Here is a 19,619-nt window from a genome sequence, read left to right as displayed (position 1 = left end):
TCATGAGAAGTGAAATTCCTTCTTTTTAAATGGTCAATTATAGAAAATGTGTTTAAAAATATGTTATTAGCATTTTCTTTCCTTATTATTTCTTATGGACGATGTAACTTTATTAGGGTAAATTGCCAATGAGATTGAAGTGAATTGTTTATTTTAGAATAATGAAAATTTTCTTTTGTAATTCTACACATGCTAAGTGTTTTGAACATGATAATTAGCTGTTTTTCAAATCAATTTTAATTTTTTTATAGATTATTTCTAAACATTAAGTTGTTTTTTTTCTAAACAACTAAAATAAGAGACTATTTAATATCTCTAAACATATCGGTTAACATTACATGTTTTATTTATTTATTTATTTACTATATAATAAAATGATTATTTATGTGTAGCGTGTTATATACGCATATAGTCATCTGTTGACTAAAAACACATCCGGCGAATCCATTTTTGTTCTATTTAACTATTTCTTGTGTATTGTTTGATCAATTCACTAATCTTTTTGAACCTCAAACTCATATCTTCTTTTCACAATTCTCGCCACTAAACTTGAAAACCTTCCATCCAAGGCTTGCTATACACAAGTGATAAAACGCCTTTGTTTCACTTTCTCACGGTCTCCGTCGGACTTCAGATAGCGTCACCTACATAAAGTAAATAATCCTGATTTCTATTTTAGGTCAAAAACATCTCCAATCCCTTTCGCCCGACACTCGCTACATGCAAGCGGGCAAAACACCTTCATTTTCTCTTTTTTTTAGTCTTCTTCAAATTTCACAAAATATCCCACACAATAAGTAGAAAAACTTTTCCTATCCTTCAATGATCCATCCTAGTCCTCTTGGGTAAAGGGTAGACAAAACCTCAATCAAGATTTTTTTTTAGCCTATAGTGTAAACCCATAAGTATCTTGTTAGTTCCATAAAAATATATTTTTTTATATCCCCATTTTTCAATATATTATTTTATTGTGGGTGGGGTGGTTTTCCTTTTCCCGGATGGATGAGAGCAGCGTGGATTCGAATGATGGACCCGTAACTTTCGGGTCGGACTCAACGGGATCCGATTCATACGAGTCCGATCCAAGTCGAAATGTGATATACAACAATACCCAACCCCGAATATCCCCTTCATTTCCAGCTTCACCATCTCCCTCTGTGTTCCCTGCTGCTACCGAGAGCGGAGATTCTTCTCCCCCTTCTGTCACCTTCCCCACTCCGAACCAATTACAAAACCCTCACCGTCTGAAGTCCTTGCTCATTTCCGTGCCCTCAGTTACAGCGAGAATGAAAGGGGGGCGATCGCACCGCCCTCGGAGCTCGGACCCGCCGGACGAGTGGGTGGACGGGTCCTGGACGGTGGACTGCATCTGCGGCGTCACCTTCGACGACGGCGAGGAGATGGTGAAATGCGACGAGTGCGGCGTGTGGGTCCACACGCGCTGCTCGCGCTACGTGAAGGGCGACGACACCTTCTCCTGCGACAAGTGCAAGGCCAGGCACAACAAAAACAACACCACCACCAACAACAGCAACAACAACAGCAACAGCACTACCAACCCCATGGAGACCGAGGTCGCGCAGTTCCTCGTCGAACTCCCCACAAAAACCATCTCCATGGACAATAAAAAAGCCCTCCCCTCCAGGCCCAGGCTCTGGACCGACAAGCCCATCGAGGAGCGGGTCCACGTCCAGGGCCCACCGGGCGGCGACCCCTCCATCTTCGCCGGCCAAAGCGCCTCCTCGATTTTCACGCCCCAGCTCTGGAAGGCATGCGGGTATGTCCCCAAGAAGTTCAATTTTAAGTACAACGAGTTCCCTTTCTGGAATAATAACAACGATAAGGAGGGTGTGCCAGCAAAAGATGGTAATAATAACGATAATGGGGTTGGGGTGTCTAAAGAGGCTAATAACACTGCTGCTGCTCCCCCTGTTGCGCCTTCGGTTGAAACGAGATCTGGTCACGCCAAGGACGCGGACACGGGCAAGTTTGGGAGCCAGGATGTGCCGCCACGTGTCCACGGTGACGTCAAGAAGGAGCGGACTCTGCTGAGGCCTCCGGTTGTTCATAACAGTAAACGCAGTAAAGGGGATTTGGGGAATTCGAGTTCCAAGGAGAGGATTGGGAAGAAACGCCTTAGGACTTCTGACAGGGAGGTAGATTCCAGGAAGAGAACGCTGCATTCCTCCAAATCAGGTTATTCCGTTTTTTCCTTCTTTTTTTTTTTTTTAATAATCTGCTCTGCTATTTGATATTGTTATCTTGGAAATTGAATGCATTAAATTGCGGTGGTGACGGTTTTGTTGCGGTTCTTGATACTTTGGACTGGTGTGACTGCAATTTCGGTCACAAAGATCCTAAAACCTGGCTGCAATTGTTGTGGCACACTGTTTTCTTAAAACCATTGTATTGAATTTTCTTAATTTTTCAATGTCCATATCTTTATCAAGATCTGTGCTCAGTAATTTCCTTTTGTAACTGTTATTGAATTGCTAGTTACTAGGAATAAAAGTTATCTCTGTTTTTGTTTCATTATGTGGCCATGAGGCATGAGCAAACACCATCAGCTATGGTGGTGTATCACATCTTGGCATGCTTGGCGTGTGCTTTTGTTGACTCCATTTCTTTGTTTCTCCTTTGTTTTGGTTACTAGCGTTTACGCCCACCGGTGATGGAAAACAATTGGACTTTTATGAGGACAGAGGATCAAAGATGTTCAAGGCTGATGCTCGGAGCATAAAGAATAAAAACTTAAAAGACATGGTGGTTCAAGAGCATGTGTCTGATGATCCTGTTGCTGTGGATACTATCATGGAGGAGTCAAATAACAACTTAACCACTACTGAGGACTCCTCAGAACCGTTATATCCTGACATGACTAAACATGGTGTTTCTGTTGGAGATGTTGTAGCAGAAGAGAAGGCTAGTCGTAAAACTCCTACTTTGGTTGAGATGTCTTCTAAGACTGATGATGCTGTTACATCAGCTTTAAAGCAGAATTATGTTGGAAATGCTTCAGTTAAAGAAAAGGTATGGATTACTGACACTTCCATAATCAAAGATTGGCATGTGAAATCTATGTTTTGCGATTATCATGTGTCAATTAGAGATGCTCTGTTTCTGTCCATTCCATGTTTAATATGGCTGCATTGAGATTGGTTATGGTCTGCCAGGTTCTTGTATTATTGCATACTACTTGTTTGAGTTGTTTCTGGGTTTAAGAAAACAAAATTTGAGAGAACTGCTTATATCTCGTGAGTACTAATTGAAAATGCTAGGCCTTTATTCCTCCCTCCCCCAAGAGTAGGATCTTCCATCAATGCTTCAGTTTTTTTGATTCTCAGAGCTTGTAATCTTACCAGATTATGGGTTACTTAAAATTTCAGTTTGGGAGCCATCAGGTTATTTGCTAGTGTCTGAAGATTTTATTTCTAACCCTTCAAAATTTTTTTAATAGTTTTATACATGCATAATTTTATGGATGTTTTGTCTTGTCTTGTATGCCTTTAGACTTGATATTACACTGCATTTTGATGACATATATTGCTTCTATAAACTAGGATGGAGATTGCTTGGTAGCTGATAATGCAGATGATGCTTTAGTAGTAAGAAGCGCTGCTAGTCCTCGCACAGAAGGTCATTGTGTTTCTGCACCAGAACTTGTGGATAACCAAGTTTCTCAAGATCTTGGCCGTAACATGCGTCCTAGCTCTGCAAAATGCAAAGTTAAGATGGGGAGAGATGATAATGTTGATAATTTTCGGAAGCCCTCAAATTTTCATTCTTCTCCTATCAGTGATCATAAAAACAATGAAAAACCATCTGATCACACATCTGATATTGTTAAAGTGAATGATGCTCCAGTTCCCAGTTTACCATCATGTGAAAGTAAGGTGGGTGGTGTTGACATTTCATCAGAACTAATCCCTGCTGATCATACCAATAAACCAATTGAATTATCTGGTGATTTTTGTCAAAGAAAACTAGAACCGGTGGGGTCTGAAGGTTCCTTGGAAACACAAAAGGGATTTTCAGAAACAAAAGATGGTTTGGATGCTGCTAAAGATCCATCAAAATCTGAAGCACTTGGATGTTCGCCTAAAGTTGGAAAGTCATCTCCGACTTCATCAACCATGAACTCCAAATCATTGGGTCATGACTGCAGATCTGAAGATACTGAAATCCCTAATTCTTTTACGAAGCATGGAGTGATGGCTGATAGTAACATTCACACAAAGAATGAAAATTGTCCAAGTGTTGCTGCCAGGGATGAAAATTCAAAGAAGTCTGTAAAAGAGCGACCAAAATCCTCTTTGAATTCCAATTCAAAAGGATTGCATTCAAGCAGGAGTGTGCAAAATTCTGTCTCAAAGCAAGTGAACTCAGATGCGAGAGATTCTGTTCATGTTTTGTCTTCTAAACCTTTGATACATCAGACTGCAAGTATTTTAGGCTCTAGTGAGTCTAACCATCAGAAGGTTTTACAAGTGCAGAGTAAGATTTCTTCTTCAGCGCCCCAGAAAGTTGAAAAACTTAACCAAACAAACATCCACACTTCCTCCAAGTTGAACCAAAGTCATGTTCCATCAGTGAATCCTTCTTTAATATCGAATTCTTCAATGCTGAGTGATGAAGAGGTATGATCTGTACTTCTACTTTTCTAGTTAAGTTTCAAAGAAGTTTCTCTACATAATATCTTTTCTTGTTTCCTTTTCTCTATTAACTTTTCCCTTAATTTATCTTTTGTTGGCAGCTTGCTCTGCTATTGCATCAAGAACTGAATAGTTCTCCTCGTGTACCTCGTGTACCCCGAGCACGCCATGCTGGTAGCTTGCCCCAGTTGACTTCCGCTAGTGCTACAAGCATGCTGATGAAGCGAACATCGGGTGGAGGAAAGGATCATTATTTTGTAGGATTTTGTGACAACTAAAATTGATAAATCTTGCTTCTTACACCAATTTTATTTCTAGAATTTTCACAAGCTTTCACAATAAAGATGATCAATTTGGCTCTGTAATGTGACTAATTCCATTATAAATTATAATTTGCACAGGCATCTAGACGAAAACACAAGGATGCATCTAGAGATGGGTCTGGCAGTTCTCGTGAACTTGAATACGAAGCTAAAAGGATAGAGAAGGAGAAGGGTCCATCCTCGTCTGATCAGAGGAAACAGGATATGTCATACGCGGAAGATGCTCCTGCAAGGGAAGAAGGCCTTGCATCTATGGCAGCAGCAAACTCCATCACCAACAATACTGTTTCTTCCACCTCTGGAATTGCAAACAGTGATGCATCCACTCCTCCTGAGGATCAGAATTTGTCATCTATGCGTAACTCACCTAGGAATGTATCTGATGATGATACAGCAACTGCTGGAAGGCCAGTTCATCGCACCTTACCTGGTAGCTCCCTGTCAGGGAAATAATGAATGCTATTTTTGTGTTTGTTTAAATCTCATTTTGTGTTTCTGTTATTTAATATCTGGACTATATATAAGATCAAACATTGTTGGTTTATAAACAGTGATTTTACAAATTTTGATTGCTGGCCTTTTGAAACTCAACCAATTATCTAAGCTTTAGTTTCAGTTTTGGAGTACATTGACAAATGCTGTTAGAAGTGTCAATTCCAAATTTCCAACTATTAGTTCAAGTGAAATTTGAGATATAATAAATTGATAAGTGAAAGGTTGTGTCTATTGGTATGCGTGTGATGATAATTTCTAAGAAAGGTGACTTTAGAATTGTAAGAAGTAATTAATTATTGCTTATTCAAAAAGTCGTTAGAAGTCATCACCACCAGTATCAATAGAGATTCTTGAGATGAAAAGAACCACCCCAAGTTGAAGAGGGTTCATGACTTCATGTACCCAAGTAGAAGAGATGTGAGACGGTCTCTTGCGAGTGAGACAATGTTTATCATTTTTTGCAACTTTTGAGTGGAAAATTTGGATTTGTGGGTGACAAACGATTTGGAGAGGGTTTTTAAATTGTGTAGAAAGCTTGTTAACACTTTTGAGTGGTTTTGTGGACGTAGGCGAGTGATGATGAACCACGTTAATTTGTGTTCTTTGCTATTTCTATTTGTGATATAGCTTTGTGTGTTTTTTTTTTTGCTCTGCAAAAATAATATTATATTACTGAGTACCAGTGGTACTAGAGGTACATATTACATTCAGATATGCTCCCTTGACATTTTGTATGCCCATGGAACCAATCTGACATAAGTTAACATATTACATAAATCTGCGCTATTTCTATTTGTGATATAGCTTTGTGTGTATTCTTTCTTTTGATCCTTATTGTGTGTTCTGGGGTATTTTCCCCAATAGTGGTATCGAAACTAATTACCTCCACTAAAATAGAAGTTCTTGAGATGAGAAGAATAACCCTAAGATGAACCCAAGTAGAAGAGATGTGAGAGGGTCTCTTGTGAGTGAGAGTGTTTATGATTTCTTGTAATTTTTGAGTGGTAGACTTGATTTGTAGGGTGATATACTATTGGGGAAGGTTTCTCATGTTTGTCCTGAAAACTTGTAATCTTATTTGTTATAGTGAAACACTTTTGAGACAACTCCTTGGACATAGGCAAGATGTGTCGAACCATATTAATTTTTGTGTTCTACTATTTCTATTTGTGGTGTGGCTTTGTGTGTTTTATTCTTTGATCCTTGTGTGTGTGGTGGATTTTTACCCAACAGTGGTATCGAACGTCATCACCACCACTATAAATAGAGGTTCTTGAGATGAGAAGAACCATCCCAGGTTGAAGAGGAGATCACACACCTAAGTAGAAGAGATGCGAATCCAAAAGATGTTGGGGATTCTCTTGTGAGTGAGAGAATGTTTATCATTTTTTGTAGCTTTTGAGTGAAAGATTCAGATTTGTTACGTGACACTATTTGTGGAGGGTTATTTAAGTTTGTCCAAAAAACTTTCTTATTTGAGATAGTGACACACTTCTAAGACAGTTGTTAATGTAGACAAGAGGTGTCGAATCACGTTAATTTGTGCTCTTCTGCTGTTTTTGTTTGTGGTGTGTCTTGTGTGTGTTTCATCCTTTGGTCCTTGTTTTTGGGTACGGGTTTTTTTCCTCCAACAATGGTACAAAGTTGATGGTGTGGCCAGGTGACCAATTAGACGAGTATTGAAGTGAAATAATGTTGATGGTGGATCCTTGCATTGAAGATCTTCTTGGTGATGTGGAAGCTAAGTGATGTGTTTTGTTGGTGGCAGCTAATAGTGGTGCAAATAGAAGTAGTGTCACCATCCAATACTCATAGAGGAACATTGAGATTAGAGGTATGACAGGGAGCAAACCAAAGTTTGCGCAGCAGAAACATGATTTGGAAAAAAAATTAAGATAGTTGTGATGAACTTCCATGATTACAGGATTTAAGAGGCTAACGATGAGGGTTGGAAATTTTAATTGAGAGATTGTTGGGAATGTCAATTCCAAATTTCCAACTATTAACTCAACTGAGTAATTTTGAGACATGATTACTTGATAAGTGAAAGTTTGTAACTATTATTATGTGTGGTGGCAATTTCTAGGGAAGGTGATTCTTGGAATTATTAATTGATGCTTATTCAAAAAGTCTTTAGAAGACACCCCATCACTATAAATAACGTGTTCTTGAGATGAGGAGATCTACCCTAAGTTGAAGCAGGTTCACGTATCCAAGTAGAAGAGATAGATGTGAGAGAGTGTTTATCATTCCTTATAACTTGAGTGGAAGAATCAGGTTTGTAGGGTGATACATTATCTAGGGAGGGTTTTTCAAGTTTATCCAGAAAACTTGTAATCTTATTTGAGATAGTAGAACACTTTTGAGACGGTTTTGTGGATGTATGTAAGAAATGTCGAATCACACTAATTTGTATTCTTCCACTATTTCTATTTGTGATACGTCTTTGTGTACATTCTATCCTTTTTTACTTATTGTGTAAGCAGGGGTTTTCCCTCAACAAATACAACATAAATTTTGTTGCAAAGATTACTTTTATATAGTCAATCATAAACCATACTTGCATGTAGGTTTGGGCATGACCATCTCTTGTAATCTACGAGGCATGGACTTTGGTATAGCTAGTGTTTAAAATGTAGGACACCAAGACACCACACACATAATATATATATATATATATATATATATATATATATATATATATATGTGTGTGTGTGTGTGTGTGTGTGTGTGTGTGTGTGTGTGTGTGTGTGTGTGTGTGTGTGTTTTTTTCTTAATAATAATGAGCCTTGAAAAGAATATTACTCCCTCCATTCCAAAACTTTGGGTATTTTAGCTTTTTATTCTTGTTTTCAAAATTTGGTTGTTTTAGAATTCCAATATATAATTGTGCAACTTTTTCCAATTGTATCCTTGTATGTAGTTGAGTAATAAATACCTATTTAGTGGAGTATTGATAACTTTGAGTTTTACAAGGTACTTATAATGGAACATTAATGTTACTTTTTAGTGGAGTAGTACAAAATATTGTTTCATAGGAGGATAAATAGAGTGATTGAAAATAGTATGGAAAATTTTAAAACAATAAATGAGGGTAATGTAGTCTAAGTCTGCATAAATTAAATATTTCTTAATTTGTGTGCAAAAACCTTAAACACCCCAAGTTTTGGAATGGAGGGAGTAAGAGACATTAGTTTTATAACGAAAGAACTTGGTCTCTTTACAGAAATCCCAAAAATAAGAAAATGAAGTTGTATCTTCTAAGAAATGTATATTCACCTTAAACCAACTTTTTAAGTTTTTTCAAAAATTTGGGAGATATTATTTTTAATATTTTATATGATATTTTAAGCTGACTTTTCTACAAATTAAAAAGTAAATATTTTTTTTTATATTAGTTTGTGTCCATCCATATGGAAGTGTCAACTCAAATGCCTGACAATTTTTTTTTTTTAATTAAACACAGTGAGAAGTGTTTGACATGTGTCAGGAACTTCAAATTGGAGTGGCATGTTTCGTAGCTTGTAATTTGTAGGCAGGCAAACACTGAATATCTGAGTTTAAATTTAATGTTTTGGGTGAATCTTAAAATGAAAAGAAAGATAGTTCATGGGTTTATTGAGCAATTTGTGGATAGTTTCTTACTATACATATGTATCCAAATGCAGGTTTAATCAATGATATAATGAGCAAAGGCAGGCGTATGACATATGAGGAACTCTGTAATGCTGTGCTACCGGTATGGTTCTTTATTAGTGTTGTTTTCGTGGTTTCTACTTTTATTTTTTTATTGTCGTGGGTTGAAATGGGTTGTTTGTGACTGAACGTTTTTTATTCTTGTGTTTTGTCACAGCACTGGCATAACTTGAGGAAACATAATGGAGAGCGTTATGCTTACTCAAGTCACTCTCAGGCTGTTCTTGATTGTTTGAGGAACCGGCATGAATGGGCAAGGTTGGTTGATCGTGGTCCAAAGGTATGCATCTGTAATTATCATGATCACTCTTTAACTGTCTATTGCTTATTGAATAATGATGAAGATTTCATTTTCAAAAACCCTATCAACAGGGATTTAAACTTACCAAATTATCCTATTATGTTTTGTTTAGAATTCTGTGCCACATCAATTTGTGAACAATGGGAATCATGGTTGCACTTGTTTTTATTATTGCCACGTAAAGCATTTGACTTTAGCCAGGATGTGAGATGTTAGTCCTCTTTTATCATTCTGCTGCAATTTGGCCTCCATTTCCGTTCTGTTTGTCTCATTGTATATCTTCAGATTATTATTAATTTTGAGTAAAGGAAATGGCAAAAGGGGACTAGAGTAGATAATACTACCATAAACTACGTATGTCTGCCATGTGTAATCAGCAGTGTGATTCTGTATCGACCAATTTGAATATCTTCAATTTTCTTCATTGAATGATTTAGTATTTGGTTGGAGAGAAATAAAGGAGAGGGAGGGGAAATGAAGGGGACTAAAAACATATTTCAACCAAATTTTATTCATTTAGTCTTTCCTTACAAGTTACAAGATGACCTGCTTTTATCTTTGTTTACTTTCTGTGACATTGCTGTATATGTACTGTCTAAAAACCTTTCAACCTAAACACGAGTCGATGTTTCAGACAAATTCTAATAGGAAAAGGCGTAAGCTGGATGCTGAAGAGTCTGATGATAATGGATATGGCAAGGGAAGAACTGCAAAAGATGTTGAAGGGAAGAACTTTGAGTTGCAAAAAGAAGAGTTCCCTAAAGGCAAGCGTAAAGCTCGAAAACGCAGGCGCCTTGCTCTTCAGGGAAGAGCAGTGAAGGATGTCAGAAGGAGACAGAAAGCTGACTCGCTAACGGATGAGGATCTCGGTCCATTCTCCAATTCTAGTGAAGAGAGCATGTTCAGTGAAGATGAAATTCAGGCTGGCAGAATACGTCCAGCAGGAAGTTCATCAGATGAGGCAGGTAGTGCCTAATATGAATATGAGCCAGCTGAATAATTCAACAGGTTTGTTTTTGCAAGAATAAATAATTGTTGGCATGCAGTCTTTGCGAGCTTGTTCAGTGGAGGATGGATTGCGGGTGCTTGGTGCAATGTCACAGCGTATCAGTAGTGTAAATATTTGTAGCATTAGTTGTTTCTTATGCATGAGGAGAACTGAACTGAGTAGGTTGTGTAGAATTTTGTAAGTGACTAAGGATTCGGTTGAAGAGCAAGAAAGAATGTACAATTGGATTTGACTAGGAAATAGTACTAATTTAGAAACTACCCTTGGTCGCTGGGAGCCTGGTATATGTTAATCTAATTTAACACTCCCAGTGGTCTTAACTCTTGAGACATGGGTGGGTATACAAGGACAAGTAGATGTGGTAGCTTTGCCAAGGTCAATGTATAGGATAATTACTGATTGGCAACTGTTATTGATTGATTTTGTAAAGTTCTTATTAGTTATTGTATAACATTTAGGCTTTGCATTTGTCTCTCTCTTGTTGGTCGTCTTTATCTTGTAAGATAAGTCTTTTCTTGTTGTATTTCTTATTACTCATGCTGCTTCTGAAGTATTGGCATGAAAACTATGATCTTTATGTGTTCAACGAAATCGATTACTTGCTGTTCAAGGCCCAATCAATACCAAAAAAAAAAAAACCAAAACCGATTACTTGCTATTTCAAGCAGGAGAGATTATTGGAACACATTGATCTCTGAACGGTTAACGTCCTGATCTTTTTCAAAAGGGTCTTATTAAGCATGTGATTTAGTCTAAAATATAGAATAACCTAAAAAAAATCATAAATAACATAATTTTTTATCTTTTAATAAAAATATTTCTAATTTAAGTTTGTTAACCTCTGCATTTAAGATACTTATTAACATTTACTCTTTTGAAAACACCAATGCGAAAATAGAGCTTGAATTTTTGGAAGACATTTAGTAAGTAATACGAGAAGTTCAAAAACCCACTAATATGTCTTGGTTTAACATATTACATGTTTAGTTTGTTAAGCACCATTTTTACTCTAGGTATTTACATTTTATTGATAATTTACCATTCTGTCATGAACGAAACGTTGGAAGCAAAATCCATTGTGTGAACCATCAGAGGAAAATTTAACATTCTTTTATCAGTGGGGGATGATTGAAAGTAATTACAACTCGTATTTTTTTCTTTACTTCCAACTCATTTTTTTAAAATGTTTATGGTATGAAATTCATTTGTTTGTGTTTTAATTTTAACCTTTTAACATGCAAATTAAAGTCTATTTTTTATTGGTTTAATTTTGATTCATTGCTAATTAATAATTTAATTCTTTTATTTATTGGATTAATTTTGTTTCAGTGAAAAAATAATATATTAAAAATAAATCATAAATTTCTAAGTAAATTAGAATTATTCAATAAAAAATTAAAAGTAAATTAGTGAATTGAAAATAAAAAATAATATTAAAAGCAGTATAAATTACTCTTCATAATATATTAAAAATTAAGAATAAATTATATTTTCAACTATCATAGAAAATATTTGCTATAGTTGAAAATAAAATTTATCATTTAATATTTTTTAAGAAAATACATTATACTTTGACATTATAAATATTTTGTAGGACTTTTTTTGTACTTAGAAATAAATACATTAATACATCAATCCAATAAAAAATATTTTATTTACATATCAAAATAAAACTCCAAAAATCAAAGTCAACAAAATATTACATGTATGAAGTTATTATTTTAATAAACAGTATAAAGTATCTCCATTAAAAAAATGTATTATTTACATCAAAATCAAATTCCAATCGTCAAAAGTTATATATATATATATATATATGGATTGGTTAATGTATATATTTTTATTTTTTTTAGTATAAGTGCGTTAGTAAATTATATTATTGGTTTATTTGAAAATATTCTTTAGTTATGATGTACTAACACACTGGTACTAAAAAAAAAGAGTGTGTACATTAACAATCCAGACAAGCATTTACTAAGGTACACAGCATTCTTAGTATTACACGACATGGTATATTTTAAGATATATTCTCGTTAAAGAATTCACATAGTATGAAATTAATTATTTTTAAAGAGTTCAAAAATAATATCTAGTTATTTAAATACAAACACAATAAATAACAGCAAAAATTTATCTAATTAAATTATGTTGAAAATTCGTCTTGTAACTAGAAAAATATTTCAAATTCTTATTTGAATTTTTTTTTGTAATATTTTTATTACTTAAATGCAATTATATCATTTGACATTAATACATTAATCTCAAGTAATTATTTTAAATCAATGTTCTAGAGTGACTTCTTAAAATGTTTTTTTTATCAAATGATATTTTATTTTGAACTATTATCAATAACAAATATATTATTTACATATCATAATTAAATTCAAAATTTCAAAGTCAACAGAATTATATATATATATATATATATATATATATATATGTATGTATGTATATGTATATGTATGTGTGTGTGTGAGTGTGTGAGAGAGAGAAAGATGCATTGATGTAACTTTGACAATTATTACATAATTTTATAATTTTCAATTGGATAATATTTTCTTAAAACTCACCATTAGATTGAAAGTTTCTTGCACATATGTAAAATTTCATATTAATTTAAAATCATTTGATACTTTGTTTATATAAATTAAAATTGATATAATATAAATATTTTAAAATATACTAAAATATGAATCATTTAATTTCTTTTTTAATGTTCAATTTTGACATTAATATATTAATGCAAAGTGATTTTTTAATTAGTATTAGAAAATAACTTCTTAAAAAGTCTTTTATTAACTTGTAATTTTTTTTGAAATAACAAATATTTTATTTAACTATCGCGTCGGTGATCCATATAAACTTAGATTTGGATTCTTTTAAGCAAGGTGTTGAGTTTGAGTATGTGAATGGAAAAAATTGTAATTAAGAGAAAAAATTCCACTAAAAGTGTTTAGACATATCTCTAGCAAAACAAAAGAAATTATATTTAACATAGTTTGCTTATTAATATATATTGTAACTCAACCAATATGACCATAGCATCCGTTGATTCACATACTTAGTAATATTTTGTTATGCATTTATATATAATTAGTGTAGTATTTTCTCTCCTTTTGTTGTATTCAACACACATTAATTGGATGCATGCTTGCATCTCATACATGCAAATATATGTATTTAATTAACGTGTGTCCATACCTAATGATTCTCAAATATTTTAAGTAAGGTAAATGTTGACTAATGCATTTAAGATATTGGTTAAGAAATAAAAAATAATTTTTTTATTGGAATACGTAAAATTTATTGCCCCATGATTTTTTTTTATACTTTCATATAATTTTTACAATAAATATTTTTTATTTTTAGTTTCTTAATCAATGTATTAAAGACACTAGTTAATAAGACTCTAGAAGTAATTATTAATTTGTTTTTATTGACGACATTAAATATGGATTTACTTAATTGATAAGGATATTATTTTTAATTATTTTTTCAATAGGCTTCTCCATGTACAAGGAAATCCTCCCGGTTCTAAGGCCAAAGTTTGAACACATCCATGATGATTCAAGTGATGGTAAACAAACGAAAGTGACGGTAAGTGTTTTTTTTTTTTTTTTCCTTAGTAAGCAATTTTATATTGATCTAGTATCAGGATCTTATTCTCTATTTTTTTTAAAAAAAATCTAAGCTTTAATATATATATATATATATATATATATATATATATATATATATATATATATATATATATATATATATATATATAAAGAGAGAGAGAGAGAGAAAAAACATTTATTGAAAGGCTAAAATCTGATGTGATGTAATAATAAAGTTACTCTAGAGGATGCAATCCCCTTAAATGTGATTTATAAAGAGTTCCAATATTTTGATATCACTTCTTATTACACTTGATTCATACTTCTCTCTTTTGCTTTTTAGCCGGTTATGTGATCCAATTATCCAAACTAGTGTTAAATAGACATTTTTCTTATAAGAAAAAAGATACAAACACTTGGGTTGACGACAGAGGGAAAGTTTGAACATGAATTTAAGCTAGCTAGTAGTAGTAGTAGGTCTGGACGTAAGTGCATTGGCACAACGCGCAGCATATCATTATCTAGTTGTGGTTGGTAGTAGTAGTAGTGCTCCAAATCTCCTCCAACTCTCGAGCAAAGGCTTTCTGTCTTCCAACAACAATAGTTATGTGGTCTTTGTTGTCAATAACTCTAACTTGGGCACGTGGATTCGTTTTTTGCCCCCCCGGAGCGGCATTCAACTGGGATCACTTCATCGTTTTTGCCATGAAATATGGTCACTTTACAGTCACGGTTTTCTCTCACAGCGTCCAAATAAGATCCAATTTTCCCTGCGGTTCCACATATAATGTTGTGTAGGGTATGCCATGCCGCATTGTGAGTGTGGCAAAAGAACCCTTCAAGCAAGAACGTCCTGACCCTGTTAAGAGAGTGTATTAATATCAAAGTTTTACCTTAGCTAAAAAGTCTCCGTCAGCAACACACTTGAAATTAAATTACTACTACTCATTCATTCATGGCCATCAAACCTAGAATCATTAATTAAAGCAACCATAAAATTAATAAAACCATCTGACGCCATCTACTGCATGCGCTCAGATTCTGACGCGTTTGACTAGTGCTAGCTAGTGCGTAGCTCCCTGAGCTGTGGGGGCATGGCTATTAAATTCTATCAATATTGTTTGTACCCTAATACGGTTTTAAGTCAAACAAACCCAACGAACGGAAGAAAAACACGAACAAGAACAAGTGTACGAAAGCATTAAGCACGGAAACTGATTTATTAAGTTGGTTGTTCGTGTCTTTGAACGCCATTTTTTGCGATTCTTAGATGGGGTAGAATAATAGAATGAAAGGATCAAACTGATGGTTACTATAAATGTATTTGTATTAATTGAGAAATCGGTGCATTTATCATGATTGTATGACTATATGCATGTATATCAGTACTTATAATTGCTTATCTTAGAATTAAAATTAAAAAAAAATGGATTTTTTTTATAAAAAAAATACGTTTTCAATCAAAGAAAATCTAACTCAATACGTTTTCAAAAATGCTTGACGTCTGATTTTTTATTTTCTTTCTTTCATTTTTTAAAACAAAAAAAGAAACGGGTCTGTGCCTCTCAAATTAGTGAAATTGAAGATCCCGTCCTACTCCTTCAATCGACTTCAGAAAGACACGACATGTGAGTTGTGCCTCTTAAAGTTTTGCACAGTAGTGGCTTAAAGTTTGACAGCACGATATTTGTAGATTGTGGCTTAAAGTACAACTCCGATCTTGTGACGTAGTGGTGTCGTCTTCCCTCAATATTAAATATGTTATTTGGGGTAGTTTTGTTACCACACGCATTTATCACATAAATGATGATAAATAGACTTTCATATAATTTTTTTATATCGTCAATTATTTGAATTTCAAATATCTGTTTATTTTCATATAACTAAAAATGTGACAATATAAAACTTGAATTTTAAAGAAAGAAGAGACAAATAGATACTAAACTTAGCTTTTAAAATTGTTTCTTCTGATAATCTGATTCTTGACTTTATTATTGTATGAGTCAGTATTTAAAATTGATATAAAAAAAAGAAATCCATACACAATATCATGTATTAGAAAAACTAAATTTATACACGTCTTATAGTTATAAATTAAAAAAAAAAAATAAACAGCGAGTACAGTTGCATAAATTAGGTTACCTATTTTTGGTAGGTAATTAAGCTACCTATTTACTCAAAAGAAAGGAAAGTGTAATAATCCCGTTATTATTGGGGCGTTGAGAATAGCAAGGGTAAAAAACTGGCCAACTAAACAGGGATGGATGAAACTTGGAAGAGTGATGGAATGTACAAGATAGATGGAAATGGGTAGAGTTAGAAGAGAAAAAATATCACAAGTTTGATTTCATTGTTTATAAAAACAAACATGTGTGTGTCGATAAAGATAGAAGAAATTAAGGAGATCGAGAATTGAAGGCATGAGTTTACCTGTTCCGAGTGATGAGTTTGGCGAGAAATTCCCAGAGACGGTGGTTCTTGCAAATGAGGAAGCAAATCACCCTAGTTATGTGTTCGTACCAGCATGCCAAGGACGCTCCAAAGGCCATGGGTGGCCACACGCGCCTTGGAGCAACCTTTCTCATAACATACTGAGTAGCCTGTGTTTCACCCTTTGGCACCGGATAGAAGGGCTGTTCAAAATGAAATCATATAAATAAATAAATATTCCCTTAAGACAAAAATGAAGATGAAGATGAAGATGAAGATGATTTATTACTGGAGCAAGCAAGGTGAGGGACTTGACGGATTGAGGGTGTTTGACGGCAAGGGCAAGTGCGAGAATGCAACCAAGGGAATGTGCCACAATGTGAAAGGACTTAACTTTATGGGCCTCCAACACCGACCTCTCTATCATCTCTAAATGCTCTCTTAATGTGTACAGCGACGAGTTCGGCTTTGGACTCCTCCCAAACCCAAGTAGATCAACCGCAAATAATCGGTAACACGACTTCGACAAGTTCGGGAACACTGTCTCGCTCCAAAATAATGACGATGAAATGAACCCATGTATGAACACCACATCCTCTCCCGCTTCATCTACATCATTATATGTCATGTCACCTTCAATTCTTTCCACCCATTAACTAATAATACCACAACTATCGCTCATCCTATTATATTTACCTTCACAAATGCTACGTTGCGTAACTAAAATAAGTTGAAAAGATGAAATCACATAATTGATTGATTAATCTCCCCGTCCATACCAATGCAAAAACATGTTCTATTAAATGAATATTAATACCTCTTTAGTCAGTCTTGGCTCTTGCCGGAATATCCTGAATTTAGAAAAAGAAAAAGTTAATGACAAATTTTGGTACCTGTGGTGGGGCATTGGGACTTCAGAAAGAGAGTGGCTTTGGCATTGGTGTTATCGTTATGAGGAGAGGAAGAAGAGGAGATCCAACTTGTGCATAGTTTGCAATCACAGTCGGACCATCTAGGAATGGGATGAGTAAGGTGCCTTGCAATTTTTCCCTGAAGCATTTCTACAATGGTGGTGTTGACAGTGAACGTGGAACAGCGCGAGTTGGTGCCTCTCTTGGACTGCAAAACGGGGTCCTCCAGCTTGAACCTCTTGAGCTCATTGATGGTTAACCTCGAGACCTCCGAGACCAAAGAGGGTCGAGAGTAGAGGGTGTCAGAGATGTCCTCCAACTGAAGCTTGGTTGAGCTAAGAAGAGAAACGATCTTGGATTCTCCACCTTGCTCAGAAACCAAGATCTTCCCACTGCTCGTGATTGCTTCCTTCGCGGAGGAGCAATAGCAGGGTCTCAACTCTGCCTCAACCCACAAGTCCACAGCTTTGAAAACAAAACATAACAGAAAATCGACAAGGTCCAGAACACAGAAAGCAACGAAGCTCACTGCCTCGTTCAATATTCTCCCACCCATTGCCGCAACGGATCTTGCCTTGCCCATCACACCCATTTGCATGCAATGCAGATCACAGAAACAAAGAGATGAAACGGTGAAGAAGATTAAAAAAAAAAAAAAAAAAAGTGTGTGTGTATTTATTTATGGTTGATGTATGTATGCCAAGTAAAGTAGAGTGGAGAATATTGCCATTAGAAAGAATGAACGGACAAGTGAAAATGAGGAGCCAAAAGAAGGTTCCTAAACTTGCAAAGACAACAGAATACGATGTTGGCACATCGTATCTTAAAGGGTGGGTTCGTGGACGGAACGAAACGAAAGTACCCTTCTTTGGTTGTGTTTCGTTTGATGAAAGCGTGTGGGATTACCTCTCTTAAATTACTAAAACTCAAAGAGAAAAAGAAAAAAAAAAAGCAGCCAGAGAGAGAGAGAGAACAGATAAATGAATTGATGGTTCATTATTAAACAGCATTTGTTGGCCAAGAAGAAAAAAAAATGTAGTTGGTTGTTGAACCCCCCAAGAGAAGAAGCAATTTCCCCTGCACCACTCTGATCTCTATGCTTTAGATGAAGTGTAGACAATCCAACTCAAGTGGTATATATAACAAGAATGTCTAATTCTACGAAACAAGTCATAGTCACTTTCTTGCCCATACGAAATTATCGGCACCATTTTTCCCACTTTGCTCACCCGCTTAGTGATCAGTTTAATTACATTGTTAATTTAGAAGGCCAGCCTAATTACTGCGTGATTATTCTCAACGAATTAATGAATAGTTGAATTCGGACCAAAACCTATTGTGTATTTAATGCAATCTGTCTCTGCCACATGAGCCCCATGCTATTAGGTACCGATTTTAAAACCGTCCTCAATTACTCGTCAATCACAATGCTTTCGAAGACTCTGTCAAACCTAGTTACCCAACTTTAATGTCAAAGAATGATTATGTTCCCGTATGGATTACGTTTTGCTGTTTATATGAAATATAGTGTATGGTTTAACGAATTTAGTTTTGCTTTAAGTTATATATAACTTAATAACAAATAAACTAAAAAAAACATCCCATACTATACCATTTTCACATTTATAACTCATATAATTTTCATCACCGTACCCCCTCCCGGCCAAACTCATATAATTTTGAAATGCGCTAATCTTTCATTATCAATTATTTAAGTTCTACGTATAACAGATTCAGGTCTTTATTTTCTAGAAGAGGTCAATTTATTTTTTATCTGTCTAGAAGGGGTCAATTTATGCATGCATTCTCGTCAAGTACTAACGCTATCACTACCATTTTATGATACAAATTATATATTCATGCGATTGAAAAACTAATTAATTTAATTTGAAACGAAAATTCATTAAATTTGATACAAAAACTATAAACTTTATAATCTTTGCCACCGACGGCTTTCATTTATGACCCTCAAAATATCAAGCAAAATATAGTCGTAACATTTATTTAAAATAGAAGGACTAATGTAAACCAAGTTTTGAAAAATCAAAGAATAAACATATAGAATTCTTTCGACAAATAAAGAAGTTACTTTTTTCTCTTCTTCTTTCCCCCCTTTGAAAAGGAAACTATGTGGTCGTAGATTTTTCTAAAAAATATAAGTTCGTATTATTTTTAGCCGCTAATTAAGCTTTTGCTTTTCTTT

At 34.7% G+C, this 19,619-nt stretch overlaps 1 protein-coding gene and 1 non-coding gene across 3 annotated transcripts; one reads left to right on the top strand and one right to left on the bottom strand.

Annotated features, from left to right (window-relative positions):
• The first annotated feature begins 561 nt into the window (after nt 1-561).
• Nucleotides 562-10,944, top strand: LOC100799209 (uncharacterized). 2 transcript variants are annotated; one of them, XM_003555499.5, is made up of 8 exons: nt 572-2,196; nt 2,654-3,030; nt 3,561-4,637; nt 4,754-4,909; nt 5,054-5,405; nt 9,139-9,209; nt 9,324-9,446; nt 10,102-10,944. In XM_003555499.5, the coding sequence occupies exons 1-8, from the start codon at nt 999-1,001 to the stop codon at nt 10,441-10,443; spliced, it is 3,696 nt and encodes a 1,231-aa protein (XP_003555547.1). In that variant the 5' UTR covers nt 572-998; the 3' UTR covers nt 10,444-10,944. The 2 variants fall into 2 exon arrangements, 1 of the variants encoding a protein (XP_003555547.1); XR_001386953.3 differs by lacking the exon at nt 10,102-10,944 and having other exon boundaries at nt 562-2,196; nt 5,054-5,382.
• A 3,400-nt stretch (nt 10,945-14,344) lies between these two features.
• On the bottom strand, nt 14,345-18,532 carry LOC100798688 (probable lysophospholipase BODYGUARD 3). The gene is made up of 4 exons (XR_005890332.1): nt 17,399-18,532; nt 16,795-17,114; nt 16,506-16,708; nt 14,345-14,934 (listed from the first exon to the last, which is right to left on the bottom strand). It is a non-coding gene; the product is annotated as a probable lysophospholipase BODYGUARD 3 (transcript).
• Nucleotides 18,533-19,619: the final 1,087 nt, after the last annotated feature.

The sequence above is a fragment of the Glycine max genome, chromosome 20, assembly GCF_000004515.6.
Source record: "Glycine max cultivar Williams 82 chromosome 20, Glycine_max_v4.0, whole genome shotgun sequence".
In the NCBI taxonomy this organism is placed as follows: domain Eukaryota; kingdom Viridiplantae; phylum Streptophyta; class Magnoliopsida; order Fabales; family Fabaceae; genus Glycine; species Glycine max.
Note: the sequence above shows the minus strand (reverse complement) of the source record. Positions and strands in the feature narration are given on the sequence as shown.